The 23462-nt window shown below is 42.3% G+C and overlaps 1 protein-coding gene across 1 annotated transcript in view; it reads right to left on the reverse strand.

The window, feature by feature from the left end:
* The window catches only part of LOC116286609 (uncharacterized), a 45456-nt gene extending 22477 nt beyond the window's left edge, over positions 1-22979 (reverse strand). The window contains exons 1-13 of the mRNA XM_089039172.1: positions 22919-22979; positions 22640-22725; positions 21555-21619; positions 21317-21383; positions 20599-20684; positions 20116-20173; positions 19372-19438; positions 18936-19006; positions 17975-18076; positions 17539-17610; positions 16684-16935; positions 15800-15881; positions 14989-15037 (exon numbers count right to left, since the gene is read on the reverse strand). Of these exons, the coding sequence (XP_088895298.1) occupies positions 14989-15037; positions 15800-15881; positions 16684-16935; positions 17539-17610; positions 17975-18076; positions 18936-19006; positions 19372-19438; positions 20116-20173; positions 20599-20684; positions 21317-21383; positions 21555-21619; positions 22640-22725; positions 22919-22979 (1118 nt within the window). The remainder of the gene's footprint in view (positions 1-14988; positions 15038-15799; positions 15882-16683; positions 16936-17538; positions 17611-17974; positions 18077-18935; positions 19007-19371; positions 19439-20115; positions 20174-20598; positions 20685-21316; positions 21384-21554; positions 21620-22639; positions 22726-22918) is intronic.
* Between the last annotated feature and the right edge of the window lie 483 nt (positions 22980-23462).

The following is a 23462-nucleotide window of genomic DNA, read 5'->3' on the forward strand; positions in this document are numbered from 1 at the left end:
TTTGCTGACATGGGTGGCGATAAGGGTAATAACACGTTAATTACTAGGATTCAAATGATTTTTCCTAGCACTTGGGATCCATTCGTGTTGATGAAAGGTAAAGGATTAACGAAAGCCGGTCGGGGCCGCCTGGATCGCAGCATAGAAGCTTACGTACGCGTTGTTTTGGGGGCGCAAGTAAATACCAGGTCGAGTATAATTGGAGACGCGGGCACCTCGAAAAATACGCGAGCCGAAGCAATAACTTTATTTGAAACTGCGATTATAGAGGGCGATATCGATAAGAGTTCGCATCGTTTTCAATTAGACATGGATAGCTCCAGGTTGAGGTTGGATTATGCCGTAGCCCCGGGAGTGTTGCTAATGCCCAGTAATTTGGTCATCAACGCCAATTCCGTCGTAGGCTACAATAATAAGCTTAAGACAGCAACTGAGGACATGAAGTTTGGTGTGAACGACGTGAACTTGGATACTACCAGGGGCATTCCCCATTTCGTGGAGAAGTCTAAGAAGGAGCACGTAGAAAAGCCCGCACCAAAGAAGGCGTACGTACCACCTATGAAAAAAACATACCGGGCGCCTAAAAGAGAAGAGGAATATGATCATAACTTATTAAAAGCCGGCTTAGCAGCTGCAAGCATTGGTCTGAGCTATTATATATGGCGATGAACAACCCCTACGTAGCTGGAGTAGATTGTGTCTATACGACTTACACAGGCGAGAAAAAATACACCCTACCATCTTGGGTTGATGTCACGGGCATGTCCGTGAATTTGAACTACTCGGGAAAGAAGTTAATCCTTTGTAGTATTTGCATGGGTACAAACAGTCATGTAAACGTGGGCTTTAGGTTCCTGGATGAGAATGGCGTACTGCAGCCTATGCGTACGAAAACAAACAACAGGGAGCCAGTTCATTTTTCCACAGAACCAAACGCTAACAGCTTTGAAAATTTATCGGTTTGGACTTTTCACATGATCGCCGATTGTCACGGAAAGGTAAAGCTGCAAATGCGCGTAGATGACGGCGGGACGGCTACCGTGAATAGTATATACGATCAAAGGGATAATGATTACAATCACGCAACCATTAGCACTTTAACGGTGCTTAGCCTGTGAGAATCTGTGATTCTTAATATATGAATCCATATGTAAAGGAAGATTGGTTTCTTCATTACCTGGAGGAAGAGAATTACGTTAATGATGAATGGTTTGACACCGGGCTGTGGGTGAAGGTTGGAGGTTTGGGATTAATGATATGTACCATTAACGTTAGCGCGTGGAATAACTGCAATGCCGGGTTTAGGATCGTTGATGAGACCAACACCCCATTATTACCCTACAGAAAAAAGACGAACAACAGGGCTCCGACTCATTTTACGTTTGAGCCCCCCACTACTACTCTTGAAAATCAACAACCGGTGACTTTTCACATGGTAGTCAATTGCCAATATGCGAAGCTACAGGTTCGCCCTAGCGATGCCGTATCAGGTAGCCTATCTAGGATCATAATAAATACTGTCTTAGATGGTAGGATTAAAAAGCCGGATGCTGCCTGGAATCATAAGCCCATCAGCACCATGACTGCTATACCCTTGTTACCAAATTATCAGGGCGGTGCGAATACTATCTTTACTTATCCTCAGTTGAGGACGCCTCGGGCGCCCAACGACGATTATAAGCCGCCAGTAATACATAAGGACAAGATTAACCCCGCATCTTCTTCAAAAGGACCACCCCAATAGCGACAACCAAGATCCAGATGTTATTCCCTACAAACTTCAACAGTTCGCCACCGGCCCTCAGTGCCAAGGAAACAACCGAACCCAGCAGCCCAGGCAAGCCGGCTGCCATCTTTTTTCCCAAGTCCGTTAGTCCATTGCCTAATTTCTTTACGCCCGCGCCTGTAGCCTTAAGCGCGTTAAGGATTACCCCTACTACGCTCGAAATAGCAACCGCAAACGCCAGTGGAATACCATACTTCACCAGAGCTCTTTTTACCTTTTCCTTGGTGGTAAGCCCCAACTCCCTTTCCAGGTTGTCCTTTTGCGCCTGTAATTCCGCGACTCTTTCCTGAAGGGCTTCTAATTCCCTTTGTGCTGCCTCCCTTTCCTCTTCGGGACGAGTCTGGTCGTTGATTATTTCCTGCTGCCGCTCTATTTGCCCCTCCAGGTCTTCAATAGCCTGATCTCTTTGCCGGATTTGCTCCTCTTTAGTGTTGATTTCGGCAACCAACTGCCGCCGTTCCTCCAAAGAGCCGGTTATGGTGATATGCAAGTTTTTAGCTTCCTCCTTGCTCATATCCAGGTCTTGCAGGGCAAGATCGAAGGCCTTTTGGGCTTGGTCTCTATCGCGTAGGGCATTGTCTCTTTGTTCTCTCATTTCTATTATTCTTTGGTTTTTATCGTCAAGTTCTCTCTTTTGAGCATCGAGAAGTAGTTTGTTTTGTCTCATGTAATCTGCTTCCCTTTCCGCCAGTGTTTCTTGTAGTTCCTCGACGCGTTTTTCTAGCGCAACCTTTTCATTCAGGGTTTGCAACCTTTCTAACATGCTTCGGGTAGCATGCTGAAAGCCTTTTAATCTTAAGACGTCGCCCCTAACGTTACCCTCCTCATCAAAGAGGTTTTGTGGTTTCGTCCAGCGGTCTTTGTCAGGAAATCTTAGGTCTTGAACGCTTATGAGAACTTTGTTTCCGCGTTCTGTGAGTTTTACGTCGTCAGCATCAAAGTGGGAATAACGTTGCCTTAGCTCTTGCGTTGCCCACTCTACGGTTTCCCGCGCGGCTGCTTCCGGCTCGCCCATGTTTTGAAGCTCTATGCGCTCACGCGGAAACGTGTACTCGCGTGCTTTGGGATGTCTTAGGGCCTTTTCAATCCTATCCCTTAGGGAATCGTCGACTTGTTGGGTGGGAAGCAGCGGTTCTTCATCACCGTCGTTAATGTCAGCCTGACCTTCCTCAGTGGTGGGATCGAAGTCGGGGTCTGTTCCTTCTACTTCCATTATATATGATAAGCTCAAAGTTAAATCCCAACGTATTACCTAAGCAGGTTGGCGGACTGAAAGCAGAACGCACCTTTCACCGGGTCACCTTTACACCTTCTAGCGCTAAACCTGGAGAAACGCTGTACGTAGGCGTGCCCCGCCTAACAGATAACCTAGTATTGGTTCCTGGTACCTTGGCTTTAAGGTTTGACCTAGCAATACAACCAAGCACCAAGGACAAGCGCTATACCGTCAATAATGTGGGTAGGAACCTCGTCTCTAAGATGAGAATCAAGTTCGCAGGGGAATCCCTCTTGGATTTGAATAGGTACGATTTGTACACCACGTACAAAGATTTATGGCTAACAGCCTTTGACCGTGCACAAAAGATAGAGCAGGGAATTGGAAGCGTTATTCTTCGTAAGCTTCGCAGTGAAACCAACCCCGCGCCTACGGACTCCAGCGGAGCAACCGCAGTAGCAGACGCGACGAGGGTAAAGACCGCCTATGGTAGCAAGTACGTTATCCCTTTGGATTTCGAAGTGATTACGAGTCATGGCGCGTACTACCCCAGGCAGTTATCCGAGTTACAGTTTGAAGTAACCTTGGCAGACACTACAAACGTTATTGGAGGCATGGACAGCGCGATTAGAGGGGCTGTCGATCCTTGTTCTATCACCAACTTAGAGCTGCAGTATGAGACCGTGTACAGCGAAGAGCTGGCACGTAGCGCTGGCATGGAATATAGTACCGGAAAGGCATTCCTTTACGACCACGTGGTGATGTATAAGACGTTCAGCTTCTTGGATAAGACGGATGAGGTTATCAACCAAAGCATTAACCTCCCCCGAAGAAGTCTCACGGGGTTGATGCTGGTGTTTGCCAAACCCTACGAAGCCGGCAAGTGCGACTCCGAAGCCTTTCACAACCCCAACATTACTAACGTAGGGGTCAACATAAACGGCGTTCCCAACAAAGTTCACTCCCAGGGAATAAAACCCGCAGACGCGTACAGAGAGGCCATGCGCAAGTTTGGCGACCAAATTAGCCCTGAGGAATTCTTTAAGGACAAGTATGCGTTATGGATTGACATGCGCACCATTAACGACGAAGACCTACATGGTCAGGGTTTACGTCTAGTAAATACGCAGGATGGTATAACATTGGAGATTAAACGCACCAAGAATACCTCCGCGGGCGACGGCGACAAAATAAACTGCTACGTCTTCGTCGTGTCTGACGCGCAACTGAGCGTAGAAATGAATCAGCTAAAGAGCGTTGCCTATTAATGACTTCGTTGCCTCAGCCATTCTAAAGAAAAATATCCCTTACGTATATAATGCTTCGCGTATTCGAAAACAACGAAACCAAACTGCAATGCATAGTGCAAGGCGATAAACTTTATTTCAAAGCAAAGGAGGTTGCGCTGGCGTTAGAATATGAAAACACCAAAAAAGCTATTAGTGACCACGTGTCTGAGAAGTACCAGAAAAGGCTGAGCGAGTTAAGGGGAACGATTCGTTACCCTTCTACTATGCATCCACATTCCGTGTTCATTTCCGAACCCGGGTTGTATCAGCTGATATGTAGTTCGAAAATGCCAAAGGCCGTAAAGTTCCAGGATTGGGTATTCGAAGAGGTCCTACCCGCGCTGCGTAAGGACGGTCGATATGCAATAGAAAAACGGTTCGATGGTCCTAACAAATTAGTCTTTAAGATCGAGAATGAATTTGACCTGCATAAGAAAGTCGTGGACTACATACGCCGGTTCCACCCTATCCTACTGCTTACACCAGGTCTTGGAGAATTACAGGACTCATCCTCCAAAAGAATAGTATGTTGGCAGAAAGGCTACCAGGCGGGGCAGCCCGACATCTTAGTCCTTAATGCACATAAAAAATATAATGGGTTATGCTTGGAGTTGAAAACACCTAAGGGGAACGGCGTACTATCCCCCAAACAAGAGGCGTTAATTACACAATACGAGGCAAATGGTTACCTAACTATGGTGTGCAACGATTACGACCTCATTTGCAGGGAGATTGACTATTACGCGGAAGGTATTCGTGTGCCTTGTCCTTGGTGTGTTAAGGCTTTTAAGACGCAGGAGACGTTAAGGACTCACCAAAGAATATTTCATAGATATAATGATCGTTGAACAAACGCACTGGCGAGAATTAGTTCAAGGCATTTCATACAGAATAAAAAATTATGTCGTCTTTGAAGACATCAGCCGTTTAAGGTTGGTCCTCGAACATGAGGGTAAGGAGTGCACCCTGTGGGCGCCTGACTGCGTGCGGTACATCCTTCAAGGTGAGGAATTCACACACATACGCAGCTTTGGTAAGGTTAACGGTCGATGGAAGTTCGACGTTGAACGTAGGACGGATGCTAATCCTCTTTGCGATTAGGTAAGTATTGGTCTGCTTCGGCGGACCTCATTTTTTCGGTAATTTCAAATGCTGACACGGCGATTAAGGCGCCACCTATGAAAGCTGCTGCTGCTGCAAACATATATTAATGCGATGTTGCATGGTTTCTTTTTTAGCCTCATGGACTACCTGCATGTATTGCTCAAAGCCGCGGTGCTCGTTGGGATCGTAAAGGCATTCCCAGATATGTCGGCCGCTTCGTTGACAGCCGCAGCGGTCGCAGACAGCCTCCCAGTGTTCCTGGTTCTCCCAAAGAGTGCCCTCGTAATGGTCGAAGTTTACGAATCCGACGTCGATTTCCTTCTTACGCTCCGTCAAACGCCTGGCAGTTTCGGCGGGGCAACACCGTGCGGCTACGTCGCATTGCTCCATACAGGCAACTCCCTGGAGGTGGTAAGGCCGGCAACGATGTACATGCCAGTCGCTCTTTAAGTCCTCATTACAGCGTACGCATATGTTGCGAAGGCAAACGCGATGTTTGAGGTGGTAATTCAGCGCCTGAGGGCTGCTTAGGTCCTTATCGCAGCGGCTGCAAAGAGTAATGGGTGCCTTGCTACACACCTTCCTGGAAACATGGTATTGGAGTCTTTGCTTGCTGCTAAACGTCTTCTCACATTGCACACAGTTCATTATATATACCTTATTTTTTCTTGTTAAATTGTTAAAGTAAAATAGGAGTCTCCCAAAGAGTCTTAATAATTATTGTTATTTTGTTAAACCCCTTCATTGGTATTACCTAGAGGCATCTTAACAATTTAACAAGAAACATTAAGGGCGTCCTTAAAACCAACTTGCAGGTTAACAAAATAACAATAATTATTAAGACCATCTTTAAAACCAACTTGCAGAGCTACTCCTCTTTGTAGGTGTCAGCTAAAGTTCGCTGTGCTTTAGGATCTGCGGGACACCAATGCCCGACAAAGGATCCTTCGGGGAATACCTTATTACAATGAAGGCAGGTGTATTTTTTACGTGGCTTACAAGGGGTAATGCAGTCGGCAGGTGGTTCGCATGTAATACAGTCCATATATTGAAAGGGTAATTAGAAATCCTCCCAGAAAGGCAGCTGCGTAGGCTAGCATATATCTTAACATCCTACAGGGGATATCGCATGAAGTCCTTAATGGACTCCTTAGCCCACGTCGCCATCGTCAACAAGGCACCAAACCTTTCCGCGCGCTTCAGACCGCACATTTCATCGTACAATTCCTGCACGCGCTCTTTTAACCGGTCTATCTCCTCCCTTTGCATTTCTATGGTGTCTCTTTTATCCTTTGCGTCGGCGACAATTCTTTGTACTGCTTCCACTGACTCCATATATACAATGGATCCGAACCATATTCCTTGTAACGCTCTGATAGTAGGACCCACCGGCTGCGGAAAGACCCAATTCGTAGTGGAGCAGCTATTAGGACCCTTTAGATACCGCTTCGACTATATCGTGCTGCTCTGCCCCACCTACGTGAATAACCGCACCTGGACGGGCGTAGGCGCGAAAGATGACGACTTCTTTGTAGATATCTTAGACCCTAACGAGTTATCTGGACATCTTAAGTTTTGGCACAAACAATTCCCTAAAGATACGCAAACCTTGCTCATACTGGATGACATTGCCTGCGGGGACGACGTAAAAAAGCGCACCTCCGAATTAGTGAAGCTCGCCTTTAGCGGCAGGCATGACAATATTAGCGTTTGGTTGCTCTCGCAGCAGCTTACCAGCGTCTCTAAGCCTTTTAGGGAAAACATAGGTTCACTTGTCGTATTTTATACGCCCAGTAAGTCTGACCTGGAAACCATCTTAAGCGACTACGGTGGTGAGATATCCAAGGAACAGTTGCATGAATACATGCGGCATTTAAAGACGCACCAACATTCCAAGATGATCTTCTCTTTAAGGTTTCCGTATTCCATTAACATATATGGACATTGAGCAGCTCTTACATGAAGTCCCCACACAGCTAGATGAAAGTAACCTCAAGGAACAACTTAACATCCTGGTGTCTTCTGGGAAGTGCAAGGAAATGATAGGCAAGGAACTTACCCATGAGCAGGTTAATAAGTTGTCAGAAGAGGAAGTCAAAAAGTTCCATAAGAGGTATGAGGCCGCCCTTGCAAGTAAGACCACGGACGCCGTAGCAGACTCCGCTATCCGACTTGCGACTAAATTGCTTGGACTTGCGCTGCCTATAGACGACGTGGAGCAACTACGTAAGGACATTAGCGAGGACTATGTTATCGCGCAAGAACTTAAGATAACCTGCGGGTGGTTGTCTTTGAAGTGCGGCAAGTTAATGGCAGTCGCCTCTGCGGCTTTGCACGTAGCTCAGCACGTCGACTTGAAGGAGGTACTGGTGTCTTGGAAGGACTTCAAGAAGGACAGGGACATTGAAAAAGTCTTCCAGGCGGCACTTACTGAGGTACCTGATCAAGTCGCCTCAAGTACTTAGTTAAGTCATCCCTAAGTACTTGGTCAGGTCGCGCCCAGGTTATTTCCAAGTCGTCCTTAAGTCGTTCCCAAGTACTTATCAAGTCCTTCAAGTCCTTAGATATAAATGAGTGAACCAGAGTCGAAGGTAGAGCAGCCCCAAGAGGAGCAGAAGATTACCAAGACTAAATCTCCAGGCAGAGTTGCCGCGGGAAAGAAGCTCGCAGAGATGAACAGGAAGAACAAAGCCAAAAAAGAAGAAAAGGTGGAGGAAGAGGAATCCTTTATTAATCCAGGCTACGTCATCGGCGCGTTAGGAGTCATCATAGCAGCAGGTAGCCTCTACTTACAATGGCGGGCTACAAAGCCAAAAGTAAAGTGGGAGGTCGCAACATATCGCGCACCTGCGGAGCCGCCCGTGAGAAAAAGCAAAATCCCTGAAATGGAGTAATAACCTTCTCGCTTTGTAATATAATGTCAACCGCGTTGTTGAAAACTGTTGAAGAAGCAGCTATTATTACTTCCATCGTTGCGGGTATTGGTTGGGTAGGTAAGAAAGTGCTCAAAGAAGACTTTACTGAAGACCCAAGCAAGAGCTTCGCTAATTTCGCCAAAATGACCGCTGCCGTAGGCGGGGCTATCATGGTAAAGGATTACCTACGGAAGGAAAAGTACCTGCCTAATGTATAAATGGCTAGTTTAATCGCAGGCGGAGTTATTGCAGCTTTAGCATTCACTGGAGCTAATTATGGCGGTCAGTATTTGGATAGATTAGTCAGAGGCGACAAAAGCGGAGATTTGACCGCCGAAAGGAAGAGACACGACTTAGCGCTGGAGAAATATCAGCGAGACGTGGCGGCTTGGAATGAAAAAAGACAAGCTTACAGGGATTGGTTGGACAAGAACTACCAAGACAAGATGCAGGCGGATAAGAACTTCGAAAATACGGACTACGCCTTTAAGCTCTATGCGCAAGCGCACCCCGACTTTAGGTTAAGAAAGCCTCAGTTCAAGAATTACTACCAGCCTTCTAAGAAACAAAAAGATAGCGAGCTGGTCTTCGTAGGAGTCGCAGGGCTGGCCGGAGGCGTAGCCTTGGCGTATCTGCTCTGAGCTGCGCTCAGATCACTAGAAGGGGACTTGTCCCCTGTAATATATGATCGTCTTTTTGGAAAGCGACAAGAATAACTTTACTACTTATCTGAATCCTCCCATCAAAGCCTGTAAGGTTCGGTTGGTTAGTTGCTCTTTGTACAATTCTTGGTATAATTTAATTAATGGCTTTGTCGTTGTGGGTGCCAACAAACCAAAGTTGCCCGATTCCCATTACACCCCCATAACACTGGCTAAGGAGCTAGCAAAGCATGGATATACTCTTACCACAGGATTACCCCATGAAATGAAGTTCAAGAAAAATAGTGGAAGCGCTAATTTGAAGGACAGTTCATTGGTAGAACTCCTGGGCCTTACTAGTACCACGATAAATAGCGGCAATACATATGATGTAAAATGGAAAGTCGCATCCTCTTACGAAGTCTATTGCGATTTGGTCCATAGTTACAACAATGGAGAAAAGTCTTCTCTTATGTCCAAGTTTCTACCCAAAGGTAATCCATTTGACCCAGTAGAATACACTCCCATTTCTTTGAGCTATGACTTGTCTAATTTGGTAGAAAGCATAAACATCACCATTAAGGTGGACGGAAAGACGGTGGATTTTAACGGACGTAAGATCAATCTTGTTTTGGAATTCATATAATGGGCCGCGTAGAGGACAAACTCAAAAGGATTTATTATGGGCCTGAAGGCTATTGGAAAGGAGCGTCAGCTATCAAAAAACTCGCGACCGCGGCCAGGGTATCAGAAGAAACGGCTAAGAACTGGCTAAGAAAACAAACCCTCTGGCAGGTTTATCTTCCCGTGCCCAAGTACATTCCCAGGCCCAGCTTTACCGTAAATGCCCCCAACGAGGTTCATCAGGCGGATTTGCTTTTCTTACCGCACGACAAGGTGAGAAGAAAGACCTATAGGTACGCTTTGACCGTAGTCGATATCGCAAGCAGATACAAGGACGCCGAACCCATAACCAGCAAGGATTCTGGGGAAGTCGCAGAAGCCCTAGGTAGGATTTATAAGCGCGTCTTGAAATGGCCTAAGCTGCTGCAAGTGGATGCGGGGACGGAGTTCATGGGCGTGGTTACTAAGACCCTGAAAGAATACGGCACTAAGATTAGGAGAGCTGAAGCTGAGTACCACAGGGGTCAGAGCATCGTCGAAAGATTCAATAAGACCCTGGCCGAGCGCCTCTTTGGGTACCAGTATTGGAAAGAGCTGGAAGATCCCTCCAAACGCAACAGGGAATGGACTCAGAGGCTTCCCCCGGTCGTCGCGGCTTTGAACAACGAGGCGGCCAGGGCTACGGGAATGAAACCCAAGGATGCCATAAAAAAGAAACACGTGGAACACAAGTCCTTCGTCAGAAGTTCAAGGGCGGTCTTCCCCCAGGAAAAGAGATTAGGTGATGTCACGGTTCGATATCTCTATGAGCCGGGTGAATTAGAAGGAGGATCCAAAAGAGCTACGGATCCTAATTGGTCTTTGGAAACTTACCAGATCCGAAGTGCGATAGCTAAGAAGGGTCAGCCCATCTTGTATTATCTTCATGATGGTCCCACGCGTGGGTTCGTCAAAGAAGAACTGCTTATCGTGTGATGTCCGAATGCTATCGTATGGATACCATCATCACACATCCACCTCTTACCGTCAAATGCAGACAGTGACACCTTCTCCTGTGTAACGTTGTGTATTTGATGTCCGTAGCTGCGCAGGCTGTTCATTTTATGTCGCTGTTCCTTACGCGTACGCAGGACCTTTAAGTAGGAATCGTGGGTTATATCCTTCTTAACCACGTATTTTTTTACGCCTTTAGCTTTCTTTTCTACACCGTCCAGCTTTAGCACGCTGTACATCTTGGGTTTCAGGCCCACGTATTCCACGATGGGTTTTCCTTTCATCTCATCCTTCATTTTCCCGATTACTTTCTTGTTTTTAGGGGAGTAAAGAAAGTGGTCGCGTGGGTAATCGCTGGTGTCGTATTCATCGATGTCGGGAACACAGTCTTCGTAAATGTCTTCCGTCTGCACCTCTAGTATCAAGGAATCGGTGTCGGTGTATAAAAGGCGGCACTTATCACCGTATTTCGGTTTTAGCTTGTCGTAGTAAAACTCATACATGAGCAGCTTTGATAGGTCTAACACTGTAAACCCCGTGTATACGGGTTTATTCAGGAATAGATTCGCTTTCTTCATGTGAATCACGTAGAAGTTTAACATTTCTACGTATCTAACGAATCCAGGCTGTGACACGTATGCTTCTGCTTCCTCTCTGGTGCTGGCTATCTTTATGCTTACGCGCTTGCGGATGTTCTCCATTGTCTTACCAAATACGCTATTGTTCATTAGTTTAAATCAGGTTCTTTTCGAAGTCATTCTTTGCCTGCGTACGCTTTTGTGTGTTAAAGTCAATGTAGGAGCGCATCCATGGTTCCTGCGTGAACTTCAAAACGCGGTGGATCTTCTTCACGCGTAAGCCGTGGCGCACATAGAACTGCAGGTTGCGGTAATGCACCACGTACTTTCGCTTGTCCATCAGGTTCATCGTTAGCTTCCTGTAGGGTTTGTAGCCAGGACACATTTCCCTCTGCAGCGGACTCAGCTGCTTAAATGGTATTTCTATTGCTTCTGGTGCTAATGGGAACTCATCGTGCGCGTCGTGCAAGTGCTCTGGGTATTCCAGGTCCACCTCCAGCACGTAACCTTTGTCGTCTTCTTTACCTACATTTAGGTAAAACTCTATGGTCTTTATGTTATCCCATTCGAAGTCGCGTACAGGTAAGTACTGTGACATTGCCCAACCGTAAAGGTTGTTTGCGTCTAAGTAGAAGATGTATGTGGTTGGCTTCTCCGGGTCGTACTCCACCGTGGGATTGTTCGCTTTTGCGTAACGTCTGCTGGGTCCGCAAACGCCGCCGCGGATACCGTCTTCCATAAAGCGGTACATGTCGTATTCCGTTAGGAGATCCAGTTGCGCGTTTGTCTTCTTTAGAAGCGCACTCCAACTAAGCCCAGGAGCCGTGTAGAAGTTCGCTGGATCCAACCCATAGTATTCCATTGCCATCTTTCGAAAGCTTTGGAAAACATCTGCGAGCAGCACTACGTCTGAACGTAGGTAGATGTCGTGGTATTCTCCCATATTCTCACAGGAGTACTTTTCCCACACATCTAACGCATGCTGGTACTCCTCGTCCTTTATACCGGACTCGTTTAGGGTGCTGTAGAATCTCTCTTTGGGTGGTAGGGGTTCTTCGAATCGCTCCCAGGAATCCATGTATTCGTATGGGTACACTCCTTTCCTTTCCGCGCCGTATTGACTGGAAATGGGGAACTCCGTGTTATACCTTACTAAGTTTGCTAAGGAGTCCGCCATGAACTGCTGCGAGTCTAAGAACTTCAGCTTGCCCACAGTTACGGACATGTACCTTTCTTTGTTGTTGGGTATGCACTTTACTTCGGAGCCGTCTGTTCCTTGTAGTAGCAAATGGGAGTCGTAACCCCTTAAATTGTGAAAGAATACGGGTATTTCCATTTCTGGATCTACTTTGAAGTTTATATTACATTTCCAATGAGCCGCACCTCTGTATTTACCCGTGATGTGGCAGTGATCTCTAACCTTATCCACATAGAAATCCTCAACGAATGCTTTATGACAATGAATGCAGTGGGTGGAAGGCTTGTTGGGCTTTTCCCCCTTCCTTGCATACCTGCCACATTTGAAATGAGCTTCTCCTAGATACTTTCCATCTTCGTCCCACGCTTTCTTGGCCCGTCTTCCAAACTGAAGAAGCGTATGTTGGCAAATGTGGCATTTTTTTGCCTTGTTAAAAGCCTCCTGGTTCTCTTTGGTAAATACCATCTTCTTTGGGTGTCTTCATTGTTCTCTTATCTCCCCCTCCTCTTCTCGCAATGCTTCTAGAAACTCATTAGCTGCGTTCTTACCTCGGTAAATTACAGGAGGGTCGGCCTTACCGTCTGATCTGACTACTATGTAACCAAAGGAGCAGATCTCGTGTAATCCCACCTTATTCGTGGCACCACTTTTCTGCTCTTCCTTAGTTATCAACGCTTCAAAGTCTGCATATATCACGTAAGGCACCTGCATCTGCTTTTGATGGTCTGAGTACAATAGGTTCTTATCTGTGGGCATCTGGATCCGTTGCGCCACTTCTTCGACTCCGCGACATATTTCGTCGTGATCCTTTAGAGCTTTAACGCTGGTAAAGGATAATAAGCAGCAATCGCAGAAGTATTTCTTACCTTTGTGTTTGGTGTGTCTGTAAAATAGTCTGCTAACATGTTTGACCCACGAATAATGTCCGCCGTGGTAGAAGAGGTGTATTCGTTCTCCTTTACTCTTTGACAGCACTAGTGGCACTATCGTTTGGTCTCTGACTCCGTAAACGTTAATGGCTAGGTCATTTTCCTGCTCAAATATGGGGATGTCTATCAACTGCATTGGGAACTCTACGCCATCCCACTCCAAATCATCTGTTGGGTACTTGCTTGGTCTACATGGATCCTTATCTACTGGATACAGTGCGGATCGTATTGCCCACATAAAGCAGCGGTTGTCGTCATTCTTTACGTTAACGATTGCCTTCTTCCTTTCTACCCACACCGGCAGGGGCACGTAACTTCCTCCTCGTATTGGCACGTACCTTGCCATGCTAACCTCCATACCTTCTACCTCCTCCACTGTCCAACCTGATCCTTCTTTCGTGTAGTTAGACAGCGACTCCATTATTGCTTCTAAGGCTTCGCTGAGTGACTTATCCAGATTCGTGGACTCTAATATCACTAACGACTTTGATCGCAGCATTGCTGTCGTCGTTGCCTCATCTTTTGATAAACTTACTTCTACCATTATACTCGCTTTCAGGGCTCCTAATTCTTCTATGCCTTTTCGAAGCGTTCTCTTGACCTTCCTTTCTGACTGACGCCAAAACTGTCTAACGTCAATCTCACCGTTACCGGGTATTGACACCGTTTCGAAATTGCTTTGGGATTCCATCTATATAATAGGAGATATCTTATACCTAATTCCAGACCCTTTTCAGATCGTCGTAGTCATACTCACAATCCTGACAATGCCAAAACAATTTAACCTTAGTCTCAAACTTCTTACCACATCCACAATCATAGCTGCTCATACATTTCGTTTTCATCTTCAAATGCTTCTTCAAGTCCACTTCTTTCTTAAAAGTTCTCTTACAATCTTCGCACTCCATATATAGACTAACATATTTAACTACATAAACACGGGATGCGGGTAATCGCGGTACGAATCGAGGGGGGTACTTTAGACGGGTAATCCTCCGGTGGTCGTTGCGCTGGAACCCCCATCCCCTATACTACTCCCATCAGCAAGCATAAGAAGACTTTCATTCAATAATTTTATATCTTTCTATCGATAATTTATTTAATTATTGAATGAAATATAAAATTGCACCAAATATTAAACTGTTCATTATTTCGAGCTAGTATGATTATACAAATGAGTTCTGGAGTTTGTATCGTTGAAAGATGTTATTGTATGAAGACCTTGTCTTTCACTTTAAAAAGCTACTAAATATTCAAAAACATCTACAAATGCCAAAGGTAAATTTCACTAAACTTGACATTTTGTTGGATTATCTGTACTTATTTTTCGTTTTTCAAGTAAAATTAACAAGGAATTCAAAGCGTAAAAATGTCGGCCATGGAAAACTTTGTCGAAGAATTTTTCAAGAACAAAACTAGCCCCTGGGGTGGACGGTGATGGGTTGTGTACATGTGACAAAATTCCTAAGTGGGAGAGTACTAAGGTCGAAAACAAAGACTCGTGCGAAGAAAACGATGTAGTGCATTTCCGTTTCATTTTTTCATTTCATGGCTTCCCTTATGGGGACATTGTTTTCATCTCGATGGAGAGAAAAAATTGAAGATTTTTTGCCCGATGGATTTTATTTTCATCTTTCAGTTTTATCTAAATTGGGCTCCCTCTGCTATTGGGAGCTCCGCTTTTAGGCAGTGCCTAAATATATATTAATACTTACTTATGTCCACCCATGAAGCATCCTCTTGGTGTTAGGCATTTGCAATATCCTAAGGTATAAAAATTTAACTTCAAAATCAATAATTGTATAGATGAAGTTCCAAAGTACAATTCACGATATTTAGAAAAATTTTCAGTGAGAATTATTATTTTCATTTTATGAATTGAACTCTTTACAATGAGGACACTCGAACCGTGAGAACAATTTTGCCACTTTTTGAAAATGCGTACTATTAATCTTCCCTTGAGCCAATGGACAACTTCGACGGCCATCTTGGATCGCAAAGTATTATGGGGCGTATAGAGGCAAATAAAGTTTTGTTACAGCAAGACGTTGATTGATATCAACAGCTTACCACAAGACAATACAACAAAGATTAATTAAGGCGGCATATCGATCACCTTCACCCATAAAAGAAAGACAAACACACGAAACTCTATATATTTTCCGTCATGTTTGTTTTGTTTTGCCCCCTGGCAAGATGGCCGCCGTATCGTTGAAGTAGTCCATTTGATTGGAAATAAGGTTTATTTTGATTATTTGGTGTATTTGAACTTAATTCTTCATTTTAGAGAATTTGAATGAAATAGTAGAAATTCCAACTGAATAACCTGCAAATTAATCGAGGTGTTTACCATTCCTCACTGTAATGGTCCCTCGTCATCATTTTGAATTTTCACTTTGAATATCTTTGCAACGAAAATAAATATCGACAATAAAAAAGCGACGTTCTTTACTTATTTATAAAACAACTTCAAATAACGAAAACATCTTGTAGGACTTAGGTTAGATTTTGCTTAACTTAACAAACCTGAATCATGACCATATCCGAAGTTGTGACCCATTTCATGAGCCAGAGTGACATATGGCCCAATAACGCTTCCAAAAGACCACTGGAGTAATTTGAATAAAAACGACAAAGTTACAAAAGAAAGAACTTGATTCACAATATATTACACTAGGCAATCAAAATAAAGGACCCGAACCTATGCAGACGTTTTTAAGTTCGTTACACAGTTTGTAGAGTACTTTACGTTTTCTTAGTGCATTTTTTATTCTTATACTACGAACCTATTTCAAAAGACGTTGTCATCGCCACAGGCGATAGGCAATAGGCGAAACGCAATAGAAGATTCAAGAATTTCTGGAATGATTTGTGTTTTTGCTTTTCATTCTCGTCAAGAACATGGAACCTTAAGCTTCTGTTGTTTGTAGTCGACGAAACCATTTCCGTCTCGGAATGACGTGTCCCCTGTCGCCTTTGGCGATGACAACGTTTTTGAAAAAGCTTCATATTCAGGATATCAGTTAAGGACACAGCGCTGTGGTCATGGTTCGATCTACGGACTCCCCGCCATCGACTATAGTTGTTGGTTGGTTCATTTCTATGCTTCGAAGGTTTTTCACTTCATTTTTTCCTCCATTTCCATACGGCTTTTAACTAAATTCCAATTCTATGTTGAAATGAGGGCCACATGTTTGTTGGCTACTGACTATTAAGTGCTAGCCTCGTCAGCATCAATGAAATTCAATATGGCGGATCTTCCAGCAATAACTTCGTTATGGCGGTTTGCTAAATGACGGTTTGAAGGAAAACGCCTGACGTCGAACTGCAGTTTGAGGTTTCAGTACCTAGCAAGAACGTCTTGCTAAAGGTCCAATAGTTAATGTGTTCCGTTTGATTGAGATACTTACCGTGTTAACACCAGCTGATAATCTGTTACACATTGTTCCGACCCATGCCATTCCAATAACTCCACCACTCCATCCATGACTGCTAAGAAACTGCCCATTGTCATGAGGTATTTTACCAATTAGTTCTCTTTGTCGATACTCTTGAAACTTTCCTAATTCTGCACCGCCAGATGTTTGACGTTCAATGCGATCACCGTTGGTCCAAATTTCGATGGCTGTCATAACAATCCTGACATTGATGCGTTGGTAAATCTGCAACAGAAACATTCCACGCAAACTATAAAACTGCCCGGCGTTATCGGTGTTTTATGTGAGTAGGGTTATTCGTTGGTTTCTCCTGTGCTTCAAGGTCTTTCTCCGGTTCCTACGGTTTTTTGCCCTCCTCAAAAAATAATTTCTAGATTCGAATTCGATCTTTGGGGTTTCACCTAGTTGGAGCTTACCTCTGTTGTGATTGTCTCACGCTGTGAAACAACAGCTAAAGCTTTACAGATTTAGATTTTTTTTTGCAACTTTTTACCGCTTTAACAAATATATTTCCAGACAACTGATAATGTTGATGCGTTTGACCACTACAAACCCCTTGTAGTATATTATCGATGCGGTTTTAAAGTTGGAGGGCAAACCCGTAGCATTATAATCTTGTCAGGGCTCGGTTGTACGAAGAGTGGATAGCGCTATCCGACGGATAAAACCTTATCCAGTGCATAAGTTGATGCTGTTATCCAATAGATTTATCCACTGGATAAGATTTATCCTTAGGATAGCGCTATTTGCCCTCCGCACAACCGGGCCCAAATCCATCTACTTTCCGGGAATTCCTCTTTAGGAATCTCAAATTGTCGGTGTACTTACTGCGTCAACTGCGTTGCAAAGAGTGAGAACTTTATCAATCACGGTTTTTGTGTCGTTTTGATACCTTTGATACTAAAATCACGAAAAAAGAAAACATTATTGATATGATATTTTTTTCATCAATGTTATCATTATCATCGTCGTCGTTCTCATTAGCATTGTCGCTCTCGTCATCATTATCATCATCACTGTCGTTCTCATCATCATCACCATCACATTTACCATGCATCTTCGTCATCATAACCATCATCATCATCATAACCATCATCATCATCATAACCATTATCATTATCCTCATCATCATCATTTAAATTATCATTCAGACTTTTGGGTACGAAAGTCAATTTAAATCAACAAAAAGGATTGTAACTTCATCGTCATGTTAAGAGAAGACTAAAAGCTCGCGAATCATATTTTCATAGCACTTTTTACTTACGATTTCATTGTCCACGACAAAAAGAACCTCGTTGTATCGTGTCTCGTCAGTTGTAAGGTAAGACCGATATTTCTCCTCCATATCCACAACTGAGCGTCTTAACTTTATTTAAAATACAGAATAATGGAATAAGTATTATACGTAATCAAGAAATTATATCAATTTGTCTTGAGTTTTAAAGAAAAATCAATACTTCTAGATTTAGGCTGACGTTTCGTGTGAGCTGCTGTCAGAAAAAATTCTTTCTTTAGTTTGCACAAGGACTGCTTAATAGCAGCCTCGTCTTTCTGGCTTCTAACCCACAGTGTAAGGTGAAGGTTTAAGACTCACTAAGGATGCTATTCCGGGCATGGTGCCCTCCTCAGAGCCAGAGCCCTAACTCAAGCGGGCGTCAGTTAAATTAATAGATCTAATTCGTTGTACGTGGAGCTGAATGTTTTCCCATTTCAGACCACGTGTCATTTCCTTGAGAATAAGGCCCCGTCCACACGTATCCGAAAATTTTCGTATCCGCAATTTTTTTACGTATACAGGTTGCGTCCACACATGTCCTCAAATTTTTGTGACCGTATCCGCAAATTCTACGAAAACGGACACGTGTGGACGGTGAAAACGATTCGAATACGCTGCGTGTGGACGCAAACATTTTCGCATCCGCAAAAACTTTTTGCGGGTACAAAAATTTCCGAATACGTGTGGACGGGGCCTAAGACTCTTTGTTAAACAAAAAAATGATGCTCTTGCAAATGACACGTGGTCTGTAATAAGAAAAAAACAGCATCACCACAAATAAGATCTATTGCTTTCCTGGATCCTAAACTTTTTGGCATCACAAATGATTCATCAACAAGTTTCCCCAAAATATAATGTTAACCAGTCTAGGGGAATTCAGCTCCTTGCAAAACTAGATATAAGTCGAACACACCTCGTAATCTAGAAAATATGAATTTTGTTGACTTACCCGTTTGATTGTTGCGCCAAGTTTAGATTCGTCGTCGGATCCTTTATGGAAATGGTCTTCAGAATGCGTCCCTATAAGAAAAGACCACTTAAATTACAGCCATTCTCAATCACACGCGCCGTTTTAGCGATTGTTTCTGATGCGACGAAGAAGCCTTTAATGGACGTCAATCAAGGCGTTTCCATAACATTCCATAGGCACGTGCCCTTATAGGTTTCTGTTTTCCGACAATGTTATGGAGACGCCTTGTGATTGACGTCCACCAAAACCTTATGGCTGTAAAGCTAAAAACAGATCGAGTTAACTGAACACAAGAGAATATTCTCGTGCTGAACATAATAAACCCATGAACCAGTACTAATTAGTTAGTGCTATAATATTATTGACAAAAAAATAACCAAATATTATCATTGAAATATAAATCGTAAAAACTTACCACAGTTCTTTGCTGCATCAAACTCTTTGTCGTTATTTGCAAGATAGAGCTTGTGTGCTCCGGTATTCTGGAATAGAATAAATGATCAATATAGGTCATTGACCTAATCCACAGTTTTCCCATTTCAGAAAACGTATCCTCCCTTTAGTATTATTTCTTTGTTTAACGGTTGTACGGTTGTACATGCTTGGTTGTACACTTGGGGATTGGCAGAACACTTGAAAAGTGTCGAGAAGCAATCCGCTACGCGTCGTGCTTCTCCTAACACTTCTCTTGTGTTCTGCCAACCCCCGAGTGGTTTATCACTTCACAAAGCACGCGCGCGCGTTTAATTTTTTAAGCTTTTAATTTTTCCACTGAAAAATTTAAACTTTCAAATTGAGGATAATATATTAACTTTGAAAGATCCAGAAAAAACAAGCCAAGCTGATCCATAGCTGATCCATAGTACTGTAAATTAAATTTTTCGGCACGAAAGAAAATACATACAGTATGAGTGGCAGTGTTGTATACGATATATAAACTCGAGGCGTAGATTGTGTATTGCTTAACAAACGTATAGGTTAGTTCCTTTGTGTTTCAATAAAATGTTCAAGATTTTCAAGTGAATCTATCCAAGAAAATCCAAGTTAACGTTTATGCAAATGAACATGATTCTGCACAAAATTATAAAGCTCTTTACGGTCGTGATTTCTATTGTTTTTTTCCTCATGAATTGTTAATTTCTTTGTTAAATCATTTTACCTTCTGGTCATCATGAGGTTCGATATGAAAAGTGTCCTTTCCATCATCAATGATTCCTCTGCAAATTAAAAAAGAAAAAAACGATTAAAATACATTTTTTGAAGTAGAGAAACTAAACGAAGTTAAATGTAACCGTCCTGTTTCTTATTAGGGTAGCAAGTAGCACTTCATAGCCAGTGGCTAACAAACCTGTGGACCTCGTTCCGGCCATGATCGATTTGGAATTTAGGAGTTGATTTTTGGAGAGCGAGGAAAACCGGAGAACTCTAAGAAACCCATAGTTCTAAGCACAGGAGAGAACCAACACTGAAACAACTCTACCGGCTCACATACGAATTCGAAACTGAACTCGGCTGAACTCAAACTCCGGTTGCATTGGTGAGAGGCGAGCACTCACCGCTAAGTTATCCCTGTTTCTCACCTTTTGATTTGGAAAGTATTTTGTTTCAAAAAAAAGGGAATAAACCTTAATTAGTTGCTCACCTAAGGCCATTACAGGTGTTTAAAATGACAGTAGAATCAGGGACGCCACGAATAGATCCTTGGTAGTGACAGTTATCCGGTGAGTCCTACAGAAGATCAAGAGATCAAGAAATCAACGGCAATTTGATTAACTGTTTAATGTAAGGTTTAGAAACGAAACAGGGAGACTAAATATATCTGCAATTCTATCAGTTTCAAAATCGACTCATAAATAATTCATACGGTTTGGGGTACAATTAAAGCAGGGGCGAAGTGATTTCTCGATCATACTGGGAGACAATGTACCATTTTCCACCAATACTTTTTTGGCTCCTTTTTTGCTACGCTTTTGAATAGCGCAGCGCAGCCGTGACGTCATAAAAACGAAGACAAAGGCGAAATTCGGACAAACAAACTTACAAGTTTACTTTCAGCAGATAATTTTCGCAGCCGATCGCAGTTGATCTTAGATTACATGGGTTATTATTGCAACTTTAAGTAAAAATAATAAAATCGGTTCGTATAATCCTCGTAGCGGTTAAACAGAATGCAATGTTTGTCCGAATCTTTAAGCTATTTTAAAGAATGAGCGCGCTGCGCTATTGAAGCGCTCATACTACGTCACGACCAAGAATATGACCATCATCATCAAGTGATGATGTCGGTTCTAATATGATAAACGGTGTTTTCAAGAACTGCTCTAAGCAATTTTTCATAGATATCTATGAATATCACTTACCTCGTGAAGTACCTCGGAGTTGTCAGCCAGAAACCTACGAACCGTCACCGTTTTTGGAGCCAATTCACTAAAATGAATCGAGAAACATATTTGTAAAACGGACAATAAGTAGAATATATGAGTGCATACTCCACCTAGACTATCATTATCATTATAAAACTAAACCCAAAAGATTTTCCGATCATTTACACGAAATATTGCCCATCTAATCAGACAAAAAGTAGTCGTCTCAACTCACTTGTTACGTTTAGTTTCTAGCACCCAATTGTTAATTTTGAAACTTGCCGAAGCTTCATGATCACCCTGGAAACAAACACATATACAGCTAAAAATATTAGTACGGCAAAAATTAATGAATGGCAAAATATGTATGGCGATTTCAAGCGGAGTGAGGGGGGGTACTGAAAATGGTGAAGACCATTTACGAGTAGACCTGAGCGTAATGTTTTATCATTTTAGACCACGTGTCATTCTCTTGAGAATGACCTTGTTTCGAAGAATGGACTGAAGGAGAAAGAACAGGCTTGCATGGAAAAAAATGATTATGATAAAAATAAGTTTTTTTTACTAATAAAAGTAACTTTAGAACAAGAGTTTTAAAGTAATATAAACTAACTCTGATACTTTTGTTAAAAAGTAAATTAAAAGTAATTAAAAGAAATTAATGTGTTTCATTTAGAAATTCCCTTAATCAACCAAGGATTAAGCTTGCCAACTAAATCGAAACAAAGGAGCAAAGGGGAAAAAAAAAAAAAAAAAAAAATAAATAAATAAATAAATAAATAAAAGAAAGAAGATCATTATATTAGGAAACTGTCTTTTATCCTCTCTCTTATTTTCTCTCTTTGTTGTTTTCTCTCTTTATTTATTTATTCTTATTGTATCATTCTTCTTTTTTACTTTGACTTAGTAATGTTTACCACCGATATTAAAACATATTTGTATATCTACAAGGCTGAAATAACTTCTTTTGAGAAGTATAATAGTATTGTAATGGTAATAGAGAACTTTAAACATATATGTAGTATATTCTTTAGTAATTGTAAAATAAAGAATAAAGGACAAAAAGAAAACGAACTTAAAAAACTTGATATTAAGAATGAAGAACTTCAGTGTTAGCGTTAATGGTTTTAAGACAAGCATAACATAAGATTGAGAAAAAAGGAAGTGGAGAAAATAAAGAATATTGTATTCGGACGTATTTGGGTGTGTGTATTTTAGAGTAATCAGTGAGCTCAAGAGAATATGAAGTACTTGATATTCTCTTGGTGAGCTGTAACTCCCTTCGTCCTTATGATTAAGTACTATACCCTACTTGCTTACATGGATAGCTGTTGTTAGATCCCTTTTGCTGCGATGACGATCCAAACGCTCAGGATAAGTAATTCGTAGTTCTTTGTGTCTTATTGCTATCAAAGGACAGAAAAAAAGACCAATTAAAACACTGATATAAATGAATGACTCTCTTAATTGTTTTTCATGGAGTTTTTGACTCTAGAATTAGTATGTGTGTATAATATTTCGTGGACTTCCAGGAGGTATACTAGTTAGGTGGGAATTTTAGAAAAAGGCCGTGTGAGTTAAGTTAATGTAACAGGTTACCTTGAATCTCCACAAACAACAAGAAAGAAAGGAAGGCGAGGAAAGAAGACCTCATCTTCATCGATCTGAAAATTTTAGTAAAAGTTTTAGAAAATGACTCATTTTAACAAACGTTTAGTAGCGTTAAAGCAAGAGCGTGCTTAATAGAAAAGAGGGTTATCTTACATAGCTAGCTTACCTTCTTTCTGGTTACTGTTTGGTTATGAAGCGTACAGGGTTATTATAGCCCATTTTATAAGCCTTTTCAAAACAATTTAAATGGAGTATCAATTTTGTTTACTTTTGCATCTTTTAAAGAACAAAAGGTATTCATTAGGACTATGATATTTCAAGCTTGTTTCTAGGGATATGTTAGAGTAACTAAAGAATCCTTAGTGTTCGTTTTGTTGGACTCAAACAATGTAGCAATTGCGATAGAAAAACTTCATCCAACATTTTCAAGCCACTTAAACTGAAAACTTTAATTGAAATATAAAAAATCCGCTAAAAAAGAATGTTGAGTTTCAAAATCGCTATACTTTTCAAGTTTTGTAGTTTTAAGTTT

This window comes from Actinia tenebrosa, unplaced genomic scaffold, assembly GCF_029948245.1.
Source record: "Actinia tenebrosa isolate PJP-AT-01 unplaced genomic scaffold, QUT_ActTen_1.0 PGA_scaffold0__85_contigs__length_37466705, whole genome shotgun sequence".
Classification (NCBI taxonomy): Eukaryota; Metazoa; Cnidaria; class Anthozoa; order Actiniaria; family Actiniidae; genus Actinia; species Actinia tenebrosa.